This window comes from Ovis aries, chromosome 9, assembly GCF_016772045.2.
Source record: "Ovis aries strain OAR_USU_Benz2616 breed Rambouillet chromosome 9, ARS-UI_Ramb_v3.0, whole genome shotgun sequence".
NCBI classification, from domain to species: domain Eukaryota; kingdom Metazoa; phylum Chordata; class Mammalia; order Artiodactyla; family Bovidae; genus Ovis; species Ovis aries.
In genome coordinates, this window is record NC_056062.1 from 46397902 (window position 1) to 46410585 (window position 12684).

A 12684-nucleotide genomic window follows, 5' to 3' on the forward strand; every position below is an offset into this window, starting at 1 on the left:
GAGCTTGCTCAAACTCATGTCCACCGAGTCAGTGATGCCATCCAACCATCTCACCCTCTGTTCCCTTCTCCTCCTGCCTTCAATCTTTCCCAGCATCAGGGTCTTTTCAGATTCTCATTAGTTGTCTGTTTCATGCATAATAGTGTTTGTGTGTCTCGAGCATAACATTCTCTCCTGCATGTTAGTTGTCACCTCTGCCTTCCCAAGTGTCATTCCCTCAACCTATCGGCAGCCTCACACTCTGCCCCAAACCACTCCCCTTTTGTCTCGGTGTCCTCATCAACCAGGATTGTATCCAAGCTGTTCGCTTCGTATGTGACTGCAGGCCCTTTACTTAACCTAACTCTGCCTCAGTTTCTTCATCTGTGACATGGGCATAAAATAGTACTTGCCTCCAGGGGTTGCTGCAAAAGACTGTAGGAGTTAAATGTATCTGCAGGAGTCCCTAGCACGTAGCAAGCACTCAACAAATACTAGCTATTGATTGTTAGCCAGGGTCAGTTCACCAATTTTGTTTTCCCTCATTTGCAAGAACCATACTTCTTCCAGCATTCCAACAGTGACTTTTATAAATGGTTATTCACATTAAAATCTAAAGGAGGAAACACTTTCTCTTTTTTCTGATTTTCCCTCCCACCTCCAACCCCTGCCCCATCCTGTTTCACCCCATCTCAGAGAAAGCAGGAGATAAATATCTTCAGCACAAATAACTCTATTTCATGTTTATGAGAAAGTCTGAAAATAACTTGAGCTAGTAGCAATTTGAACAAGGATGTTTATATGGCCATATTCCTCAGTGTTGAGATGAAAATTCTTTTTTTAATTCAAGTATAATTGACATATACCATTGTATTAGTATCAGGTGTACAATTTAATGATTCAATATTTGTATATATTGTAAAGTTATCACCACAATTAGTCTAGTTACCATCCATCACCCCATGGTTAAAATTTGTTTTTCTTGTACTGAGAACCTGTTAAATGTACTCTCTTAGCAACTTTCAAATATGTACTAGGCTGTTATTAACTGTAGTTACCATGCTATACATTACACCCTCAGGGGGTTATTTTATAACTGTAAATTTGTATATTTTGACCACTTTTACCCATTTGCCTACATTCATCCTACATGAGTTTGAGCAAACTCAAGAAGATAGTGAAGAACAGGGAAGCCTGGTGTCCTGCAGTTCATGGGGTCACAAAGAGTCAGACACAACTTAGCAACTGAACAGCAATAACCCCAGGTGAAAATTCTAAACACATGTGCTCATGCAGGTAACTGCTTCCCATGATGTCGGCACTGGATTAACAGATAACCAGGTTATTAGAAAATTACTATATCATTGTTACATCTCAGAGAATATAATCTGACCTGCATTAGAGCCAAATCCATGTAATAGGAAGTATGATAACAGAGAACTAATGCATGTGCATATATGTGTATAAAATTAAGCTTTCATTGCAGTATACCTTCGAAAAAGTTGTCACCAATTTTTTTTTTCTTACTCATGAAAATGGGTATAAGTGGTATAAATAAGATTATTTATACTCATCCCTGGTGGCTCAGATGGTAAAGAATCTGCTTGCATTTCGGGAGACCCGGGTTCAATCCCTGGGTCAGGAAGATCCCCTGGAGAAGGGAATGGCAATCCACCCCAGTACTCTTGCCTGGAAAATCCCATGGACAGAGGCTACAGTCCATGGCATTGCAGAGTCAGATACGACCAAGTGTCTTACTAAATACTTAGTAAGACAACACTTACTGAATAAGTTTACAGGGCATTCTTAATCAATCTGAGAAATACATACAATCCAAAATGTACAAAAAACACACAGATGTGTATAACGGACTTTTGGACTCAGAGGGAGAGGGAGAGGGTGGGATGATTTAGGAGAATGGCATTGTAACATGTATACTATGATGTTAGAATCGAATCGCCAGTCTATGTCCGACGCAGGATACAGCATGCTTGGGGCTGGTGCACAGTGATGACCCAGAGAGATGTTATGGGGAGGGAGGTGGGAGGGGGGTTCATGTTTGGGAACGCATGTACACCCGTGGTGGATTCATGTCAATGTATGGCAAAACCAATACAGTATTGTAAAGTAAAATAAAGTAAAAAAAAAAATGTAGAAACTATAATGATCCTCAAGTGGTTACTTCAGGAAAGGGAAGTAACCAGAGTTCTATCATCATCTAATACTATGCTAAACATTTTTTTTTTTTTGGTCACAACTCATGGCGCATGGCATCTTATTAATAGTTCTCCCACCAGGGATTGAACTCACACCTCTTGCACTGGAAGTGCAAGATAGCCGCTGAGCTGCCAGGGAAGTCACTGTCCTAAGCATTTTACATGGGACATTTTTTCACCTGAAAACTCTTCCAAAAATAGATATTATGCCCATTGTAAATATGAGGTTTAAATGGGATAGTTACTTGACCAAATTTGCACAGTTAGAAGGGTGACAAGTCTGTGTTCAAAACAAGATCCGTGTGATTTGAAGCTTGCAACCTTCCCACTAAACACTAATTACTATGTTTAAGACAGCTTACAACCAGGGAACAGAGACTTGCCCAAGGACTGGGTAGGCATTGTTAAAGGTCAGTTATAATAGTTCTGCCTCAGATTCCTGTAGTGCATCTTTTCTTCAGAACTCCAAAAATGGTCAACAATGTATTCTCATGACAGATCCTTGAAGCCAGGAGGAATAAGTGTTATTTTACCAGCTGTAGAATCTGGAAGAACAAAGAGATGCTGCAGTTTGCTCTAGGCCGTAGAGTTAGCAGCAAAAGAAAATTAAAATTGAGGTTCTCAGATCCCTAACCCAATACTTATCCCTGTTAAAAATGACTACCTCTCATAAAGCTTCCATTAGGTAAATTTCTGTAAATAATAGAGTGTGTGTGTGTAAAAATAATAATAATAATAGCAACTACCTTTGCTGAGTTCTTCCTATGAGTTACCTCTACTGCTTATGACCCTATAAAAATTTAGATGGTGCCCATCCTATAGCAATGTGATAAATTTAATATATTCAAATCGGGCTTTTCTAGCTTGAAAGTCCAGATTTTTCCACTCAGCCACATCAATATGCATATGAAATGCCACTCCCAGGTCCCAGGCAGAAGATAGGTGATATTCAGTGCTACAAAGTCCTACTCTAATAAATGAATTATGGTAGTACTTTAGGTTGGGCTTCCCAGGTAGCTCAGCTGGTAAAGAATCTGCTTGCAATGCAGGAGACCATGGTTCAATTCCTGGGTTAGGAAGATCCCCTGGAAGAGGAATAGGCTACCCACTCCAGTATTCTTGGGCTTCCCTGGTGACTCAGATGATAAAGAATCTGCGTGCAAAGTGGAAAACCTGGGTTTGATCCCTGAGTCAGGAAGATCCCCTGGAAGATCCCCTGGTATGGCAAACCACTCCAGTATTCTAGCCTGGAGACTCCCCATGGACAAAGCAGCCTGGTGGGCTACAGTCCATGGGATCGCAAAAAGTTGGATGAGACTAAGCACAGCATAGCACTTTAGGTTACTGTGGAAATTAAATGAATAAATTTTTATATAAAACACCCTAGACCAGTACCTGGTATCAAGTAAGAGTTTAATAGGTGATGATAATGTGACATCTCCCCTTAGATTGGATTCCACCCAAACAGCTGCACACATGACTCTTTGAACCAAAAGAGCCAACCTTCTCTTCTTCCTCAGGTGTGACTTACCTTTAGTTATATATTGGCTTAGCAAAAAGTTAATTCACTTTTTTCCATAAGATTTTTGGTCAACCCAATATAATCTATCCAAAACACTTAGACACAGTTACTAAACAGGGTGATTAAATGCTGAGTTAAACTCAGGGAATGATTCATGCATGAGACTTGGTCCATCCCCTTCATCCCAAGTTTCAGCATAGTTGGAAAGGCTCACATGAAATAATAATAACTTTGGAATTGTTGAAATAGTTTTATCGAGCACCTTGCGCATGGTAGATGTGCGGAAGTATTTGTGGAATGAGTGTATTATCAACACAGACTAAGACATCGGAGAGGGAGGAGGAGGGTTGAATTGATGTTGTCCCAGAAAGCAGGAAAGGAATTTGCAGGAGTAAGTGGTTGGAGAAGATGGAGAAAACTGGATTTGGCCATTAACCGAGTTCCCAAAAAAGTCCAAGAGCTTAGATAAAAGCAAGGCAGTGTGACATCTGTATTTCGGGAGGGGCACTTACTTCAGGTCCCATTAGCCTTACCTGATCTCAGGCTCCCATCTGATTCCAGCAACTCTTCTACAGTGGAAAACCATCTCATTTCCAGGAGCATGTAAATGACCTGCAGCAGGTTTCAGAGCTATTCCTTTAAAAATTCTTTCTCCACCTCCATCTATAAACTCTCCAAGTAAGATGACCATTTGAGTTGCTGCTATTTCCAGGTTTTATTGCTCAGCCATAAAAATTGTCATGATATAGAACACTAAAATGACTGTGGCCCATGTGTGGTAATTACATTTCATTAAAATTCCTAGTATGCTTGCCACTAAGGAGATTTTCAAAGCCTTTAGCTAATTACTCTATCTAATAGGGTCTATGACTTGTTCAGAGAGTCCGTGGTACAGGAAATAATTGGCATTTTTGCCAATGACTCCTGTATTATACAAGAAAGTATATATAGGTAGTGTTTGGGGGTATATGTATATGCGCATGTATATATATGTGCCTGCATGTATGTATGTATGTTTGATTTTATATGATATGTCATCTGTGCCAATGACCATGCTAGACCTTAGATGAGGTTAAATTCAACTCTTCAGGAAAGAAACACACTTTTTGTTCATTTCTGTCCCATTGGAAATCAACAAGGAATTTGGCTAATGGGAAAATGCAGGTTGTAATCCAAATAGGATAAGTCACTAAAAATTTTGCCTATATTTTTGTGTTCTACGGGAATCTACTTGTCCCCTCAGCTCTTCCAGGGCAAAAAAAGAAAAATTTTAATGCACTGTGGTTTTAAAACTAAGGAAGGTTTTCAGTACAGTTGTGTTTTACAAATTACTGTTTGCAGTGAAGTTGATATAAACTGAAACACAGAAAGACGTAAAGCCATCATTTTGTCAAGAATAAAGAGAGCCACATTTTCCTGTCTGATAAAAAATAGAGCATTTTTTAAATTAAGTTTCTGCTTGGCTGTGAGTTGAATCCACTGATGTCTTCTTTTGCTACTACAAACATTAAGTAATCAACACTTGGTTTTTGAATGGATGAGGTAGCATTTCAGGTGGGTGGATGTGTCTTAAACCACTTGGATTTAAGACAGATATATGACGTAAATACTCAAGCACCACTGAGTCCCACACATTCTGGAGCTATGAAATATTATTTGTTTTAGACACTTTTCATGAGCAAGAATTTTATTTTTTTATTTTTGCACAAGGTCTTTGTTACTGCATATGGGCTTTCTCCAGTTGAAGAGAGCGAGGCTACTCCTCATTGTGGTGCACAGGCTTCTCATTATGGTAGCTTCTCTTGTTGTGGAGCACAGGCTCTAGGATCATGGGCTCAGTAATTGTGGTTGAAGGGCTTAGTTGCTCCTGGGCATGTGGAAACTTCCCACACCAGGGCTCAAAGCCACCTCCCCTGCATTGGCAGGAGGATTCTTAACCCCTAGACCACCAAGAGAAGCCCTCCAAGAACTCTTCTGAGAATTTCCTGGCACCTCCTCAAGCTAATTGGCCTTATCTAAGAGTGCAATACACAAACCCAAGCTTAGAAAGCACTGATCTCCATGTTAAAAAAAAAAAAAAAAAAAACTGCATAGCACCAGCTCCATGCAGTTTTCAGCTAAGAATGTGTGAAGATTGTCTGTCATTTATCAACTAACTGTTCTGGTTAGGGTTAGGGTAGGTGTTAGGGTTGGCTTCCCTGGTGACCCAGTGGTAAAGAATCCACCTGCCAATGCAGAAGAATTGCATTCGATCCCTGGGTCGGGAAGATCCCCTGGAGAAGGAAATGGCTACCCAGTCCAGCATTCTTGCCTGGGAAATCCCATGGACAGAAGAGAATGGCAGGCTACAGCCCATGGGGTCACAACGAGTCAGACACGACTTAGTGACTGAACAACAACAAAGGGTTGGGGTTAGGAGAGAGTGAGGATAACTGGTTACTCATAAAGCACATAGTTCTGCCATTGAAGATGAGCTGGGAGTGTCCATCTATTCTACTGGAGCCATTTTCTAGCCAAGTCACACCAGTACATTTCTTCACACTCAAAAATATGCACATCCCTCTCAAAGGCCATCCATCTGAGCTCCTTAGACCTAAAAGTATACCTTTGCCCTCCTGTGGGATCCTGCTGCAAAGAGGTCCAGTAACCAGTTGTGAATCTAAAGCAGTGGTCCTTAACCCAGCTTCACATTACAATCACCAGGGAAGCTTTGGAAAAATCCCAATGTCCAGCCAAGGTGAGAACCACTGATCAGATGTATTCATAACTCCCATGTGCCTTATCAATTTGAATTCATGTTTGCGTTTTTTTTGTTTGATTTGAGTTAAATCATCTCTAATTTGGTTAGTCCTTAGACTATTCTTGACTTCTTGCCTTTTCTTGGTTTTGTAAATAGGTAGTTACTTGTCTTGTCTCTTGAGCTCCTGCTTCTCTGGATAGAGAATTACATTCAAAGCATTCTGGCCAAACCACTAAAGAAGGTTGTTACCTGGTGTGTCTTGAAATAATTTAATTCAACAGCACAGAGTGTATAGGGGCTAAAGTGAAATTATAGAACACCATTCTAGATGGCAGGGATTTGGGAGCTCTATGATAGGGCTTCCCAGGTGGCACTAGTGATAAAGAACTCGCCTGCCAGTGCAGGAGACAAAAACTCGTTCCATCCCTGGGTTGGGAAGGTCCCCTGGAAGAGGACATGGCAACTCACTCCGCTGTGCTTGCCTGGAGAGTCCCATGAACAGAGGAGCTTGGCGGGCTACAAACAGTCAAACACGACTGAAGGATTTAGCACGCACAGGTAGAAGCGCAAAGGCTGCTGTGACCATCCAACAGCTACTGGAGGTCGCTCAGTTGTGTCCGACTCTTTGCGACCCTCTGGACTGTAGCCCGCCAGGCTCCACTGTCCATGGGATTTTACAGGTGAGAACACTGGAGTGGGTTGCCATTCCCTTCTCCAGGGGGTCTTCCTGACCGAGGGATCGAACCTGCATCTCTTCTATCTCCTGCACTGGCTGGCTGATTCTTCATCGCTAGTGCCACCTGGGGAAGCATGTGACTCCATTAAGAGAAAACAAACTGTGGCTCAGCATGATGGTCCACTGTGAAGGGTTGCACACCATTCTGTACACTAATGTCAGGGCCAAACTTTACCTTGCATCAAAATAGTCCTCCAAGATACAGGTGTAACAAGGGGATACATGAGATCATTTCACAGAAGGCCTGAAAAAACATCTTTTATCTAATCATTTTTTCATTTATTTTCATGTATATTTGAAAATATAAAACTGGCACAACAAACACATAATTTTACAAGAATTATGGTTTTGGCCACAGTTTAGAAATATACCCATTTTAAAAAAAGTGGGGGGCTTCCTTGGTGGCTCAGATGGTAAAGAACCTACCTTCAGTACAGGAGTGCATGCTCAGTCACTTCAGTCATGTCTGACTCTTTAGACCCAGGTTGAATCCCTGGGCTGGGAAGATTTCCCTAGAGAAGGGAATGGCTACCCACTCCAGCATTCTTGTTTAGAGAATTCCAGGGACAGAGGAGCCTGGTGGGCTACGGTCCATAGGGTAGCAAAGAGTCAGATGTGACTGAGCAACTAACTCTTCACTTAAAAGAAAAAAAGTATCAAAAAAAAATTGTACACAGGTGATACTCATATATGGATGTGGGGAAAAAAACACAAAAGTTTGATAAGTCTATATTGTACCATGTTGTAACAACCATGATCAGCTTACAATGAATGTCATTATTCTCCCCATTTGCCAGATTAATGTTTTAGGGAGAGAAAAGGGAAAATAGGAAGATTATCAGATCTTTAAGTCAGTTATAGAGGATCCCATGAAATAACCCCCAGGCAAAGAGCTATTATTTCAGCCAGGTTTGAAACCCATAAAATGGGGAGGGGGCACTGAGATGCTATGCTGTGTCATATTCATCCAGAGTTAAGCCAAAACTTCTGTAGCCATATATATATATATATTTGGCCTCTCTGTGCAGCATGCAGAATCTTAGTTCCCCCACTGGAGATCAAACCCACGTCCCCTGCATTGGAAGCATGGAGTCTTAACCCCTAGACCGCTGGGGAGGTCCCACCTCTGTAGCTATCTTAATAGAAAGCTCAAATGAGAAAACCTAGTGCCAAGGGAACCCTCTTACACTGTTGGTGGGAATACAAACTGGTACAGCCACTATGGAGAACAGTGTGGAGAGTCCTGAAGAAACTGGAAATAGAACTGCCTTATGACCCAGCAGCCCCACTGCTGGGCATACACACCTAGGAAACCAGAACTGCAAGAGACACGTGTACCCCAATGTTCATCGCAGCACTGTCTACAATAGCCAGGACATGCAGGCAGCCTAGATGTCCATCGGCAAACGAATGGATAAGGAAGTTGTGGTACATATACACAATGGAATATAAGTCAGCTATAAAAAGGAATGCATTTGAGTGAGTTCTAATGAGGTGGATGAAGCTGGAGCCTATTATTCAGAGTGAAGTAAGTCAGAAAGAGATACACCAATAGAGTATATTAACACATATATATGGAATTTAGAAAGACGGTAACAATGACCCTGTATGCAAAGCAGCAAAAGAGACACAGATGTAAAGAACAGACTTTGGGGCTGTGTGGGAGAGGCAAGGGTGGGATGATTTGGGAGAATAGCGTTCAAGCGTATATTACCATATGTAAAATAGATGACCAGTGCAAGTTCGATGCATGAAGCAGGGCATTCAAAACTGGTGCCCTGAGACAACCCAGAGGACAGGGTGGGGAGGGAGGAGGGAAAGGAGTTCAGGATGGGGGACACGTGTGCACCCATGGCCGATTCATGTCAGTCTATGGCCAAAACCACCACGATATTGCAAAGTAATTAGTCTCCAATTAAAATAAATTAATTTTTAAAAACCCAGTAGCAGCTCCCCACGCGTGTCTATTGAGGAGGTGAACCCTGCCTCTCTAGGGAGCAGCTTGTCCAGCCGAGTGTGCACTGTTTGTAGAAGGATAAGAAAAGTCACAGAGGAAGCCCGGTTCATCTGCTCACGTGTGTGTGTGTGCGCATGTTAGTCGCTCAGTCGTGTCCCACTCTTTGCCACCTCATGGACTGTAGCCTGCCAGGCTCCTCTGTCCATGGGATTTCCCAGGCAAAAATACTGGAGTGGGTTGCATTCCCTTCTCCAGGGGATCTTCCTATGCAGGGATCGAACCCAAGTCTCCTCCATTGCAGGCAGATTCTTGACCGCCTGAGCTACCAGAGAAGCAAATGTTCTTGTCTGGCGTGTATGAAATTTGGCTCGCCCCCACGATAGACTCAGGTTAAATTCATTTCTGTCTTCCTCATATGCCAGTCTTACTGGCCTCGAATTAGAAACTCAAGGGCAGAGAACAAAGCAGCCAAGTTTGTTTTCTCCAGAAAAAAGACGGGTCTGGTGAAAACAGCCCTAACAGCTGTGCTCTGTGGCTTGCTGAGTTAAGTAAGGGCTTTTCCATGTTTCATTCAAGACTCTGTTTAGTCTGGATGCTGAGGATTTATGTATCAATTCTTGGCTCTGGTGTCATTGAGGTAGTTCTGATTTCCTGTGATTTCGTGGTCATCTGTATTCGCCTGCAGTGAAGGAAATAACTAAGAGAACAGGAGTCAACTTATTCCAGGGTCACCTGAAAGCTGGCCTTTTTTCATGCGCTCTTTTTAACGGTGTTGCCAGGGTTCTAAAAACAAAAGCAGCAGTCCTTAATCAGAAACACCTGATGTGGTGTGTAACTGGCTCTCACGTTGGCTCTTGCAGAAGTGGCAGTGCGTCGAGGACACGTCTGGCAAGCTTCGAATTCACAAGTGCAAGGGCTCTGGTGACCTGCTCGCCGTCCGACAGAGCACGCGGCCCCTCTTTCGTGGCTTCCAGGACAAGGACAAAGAGTGCAGTTGTGGCGAGTCCGGGTATCGGGCCAGCAGGAGCCAGAGAAAGAACCAGAGGCAGTTCCTGCGGAACCAGGGGACCCCAAGTAAGCCATTGCCTGTGACCCTCTCGGTGGCAGGCTGAGGCTTTCAGGCTTGGCTGTTAGGAAGGCAAACTAGCCTTGATCCATCCACATGTTAAATATCATCAATGCAAAGGTTTGGGGCTAAAAGCAAATAATGGTTCTGTTTAAAATATGAAGGCTGAAGTCATTTGAAATTTTGCTTTGTGAATATTAAGCTTAGAATGAAAATATATTCTGTAAAAGCAGCAGACACAAAACATATGCACACTTTTTTTAAAAAGAAAATGAAAATCCAGAGTTTCAGCTAGAAGATGAGTAACAGTATAAGTCGCTAAAAAATAAATTATTTATGTATATGTGCACGTCCCTGATAACTCAGTTGGTAAAAATCCACCTGCAATGCAGGAGAGCCCAGTTCGATTCCTGGGTTGGGAAAATCCTCTGGAGAAGGGACAGGCCACCCACTCCAGTATTCTTGAGCTTCCCTTGTGGCTCAGCTGGTAAAGAATCTGCCTGCAATGTGGGAGACCTGGGTTTGATCCCTAGGTTGGGAAGACCCCCTGGAGAAGGGAAGGGTTAGCTACTCCAGTATTCTGGCCTGGAGAATTCCATGGACTGTGTAGTCCATAGGGTCGCAAAGAGTCGGACATGACTGAGCAACTTTCACTATAAAACATTAAGTTTACCGTGGTACAATGGGAGGCATAGCTATTTTAATAATTCGTTTTCTTGAGTGATGAGGATCCAGATACTCATTGCATTCTTTTGTTTTACCTCTACAGCAGATCAGAACAACTGAATAGTAAGAAAGAAAACATAGATTCTATACTACTAGGAGTTTCTCAGACTTTATGCATCCTTTTCTGGGAATGATAATGTTATCTGGCTTTCTTTGTATACTGGAAGAAAAAATTCATTAGAGTCATTACTAAAAACCGTTTCAGGGCTTATGCATTTAACTAGTAAGAGAAGCATGCATGCTTTTTAAAAAAGGCTTGTCTGTTTTAGGACAATATATTTTTCTAATTCCTCTCATTGATTTGTAGGGTCTGACTAGTCGAATTCAATATGAAAAGCACTGCCTGGCATTTTTATAAAAACTCATATCAGGCAGCTATCAGATTCCTATGAAGCGGCACCTTCTATAAAAGAATGAGAGTCTAGTGCCATCTAGTGGCTACATACAAAAAGTGACATTTCTGTGATAATGCCTTTATGTACTGATTTTAAAAAGCAAAATACATTCAATTCTGAACCAAGAAATCAAATCATAGACTAGAACAACGGGAGCCCTTAGAACAGACTTCTTAAACCTGGACTCCACAGGTGAACTTTATAGGATCATCAGTTCAGTTCAGCATCTCAGTCGTGTCCGACTCTTTGCGACCCCATGAATCACAGCACGCCAGGCCTTCCTGTCCATCACCATCTTCTGGAGTTTACCGAAATTCATGTCCATTGAGTTGGTGATGCCATCCAGCCATCTCATCCTCTGTCATCCCCTTCTCCTCCTGCCCCCAATCCCTCCCAGCATCAGGGTCTTTTCCAGTGAGTCAACTCTTCACATGAGGTGGCCAAAGTATTGGAGTTTCAGCTTCAGCATTAGTCCTTCCAATGAACACCCAGGACTGATCGCCTCTCGGACGGACTGGTTGGACTTCCTTGCAGCCCAAGGGACTTCTCAAGAGTCTTCTCCAACACCACAGTTCAAAAGCATCAATTCTTCGGCACTCAGCTTTCTTCACAGTCCAACTCTCACATCCATACATGACCACTGGGCCCTCTAAAATTTTATCCAAAATTTTAAGCATATTCTTTGTGTATATATGCATGCTTCTGGATATAAAACTTTAAAGGAATCGATAATCCAAAAGGCTGAAAATCATTGACTTGGGAGATTTTCTTTCCTCTTGAAAAAAAAATGCCAGGTTTAATAATTCACACCAAGATTTCTAATGGGCAAATGACAAAGGAGAGGACCCAGACCCTCACCCTTAGCAGAAACCATCCCCAGTGTCCAGCTTGAAGGTGGAGGCAGCCTCTTCTCTCCCAAGAACTTCAGTGTTACTCCCCAGGCACTGACCATAAAGCACACTGATTTTTCCATGTTGAGCACAAGCTGGAGAAGTCTAGGGCCATTTTTTTGAGCTGTGTGGAGAACATGGGTTGGATGCTTCTCTTTTCCATCACAGTGGAATTTGTGAGCACTCTCAGTGAGCCATCTCAGAGGCGTTTCTTCTCAAAACAGCTTCCTGCAGAGAGCAAGATGGTTCTGATTCTGCAGCCTGTGTGCACCCTTTCTTCCTACTTTAGCAGCAAGGTCGACACATCAGAGCACTGAGTGCGCCCCCACAGAGCCTGAGTGCATCTGATCAGCAGGAGCCCATGTTTGCGTGTTTGCACATTAAAGCTCTTACCTAGCCCACAATGAGTTTTGACAGTGGTCTATGTTGACCAGAAAGCATACTGGCCTCCCCCCAG

General features: G+C 42.6%; 1 protein-coding gene across 8 annotated transcripts in view; it reads left to right on the top strand.

The window, feature by feature from the left end:
* Positions 1-12684, top strand: part of SULF1 (sulfatase 1) — a 191653-nt gene that overhangs the window by 156750 nt on the left and 22219 nt on the right. For all 8 annotated transcript variants that reach the window (XM_060393763.1, XM_042254290.2, XM_060393761.1 and 5 more), the window contains one exon: positions 10011-10224. In XM_060393763.1, the coding sequence (XP_060249746.1) occupies positions 10011-10224 (214 nt within the window). The remainder of the gene's footprint in view (positions 1-10010; positions 10225-12684) is intronic.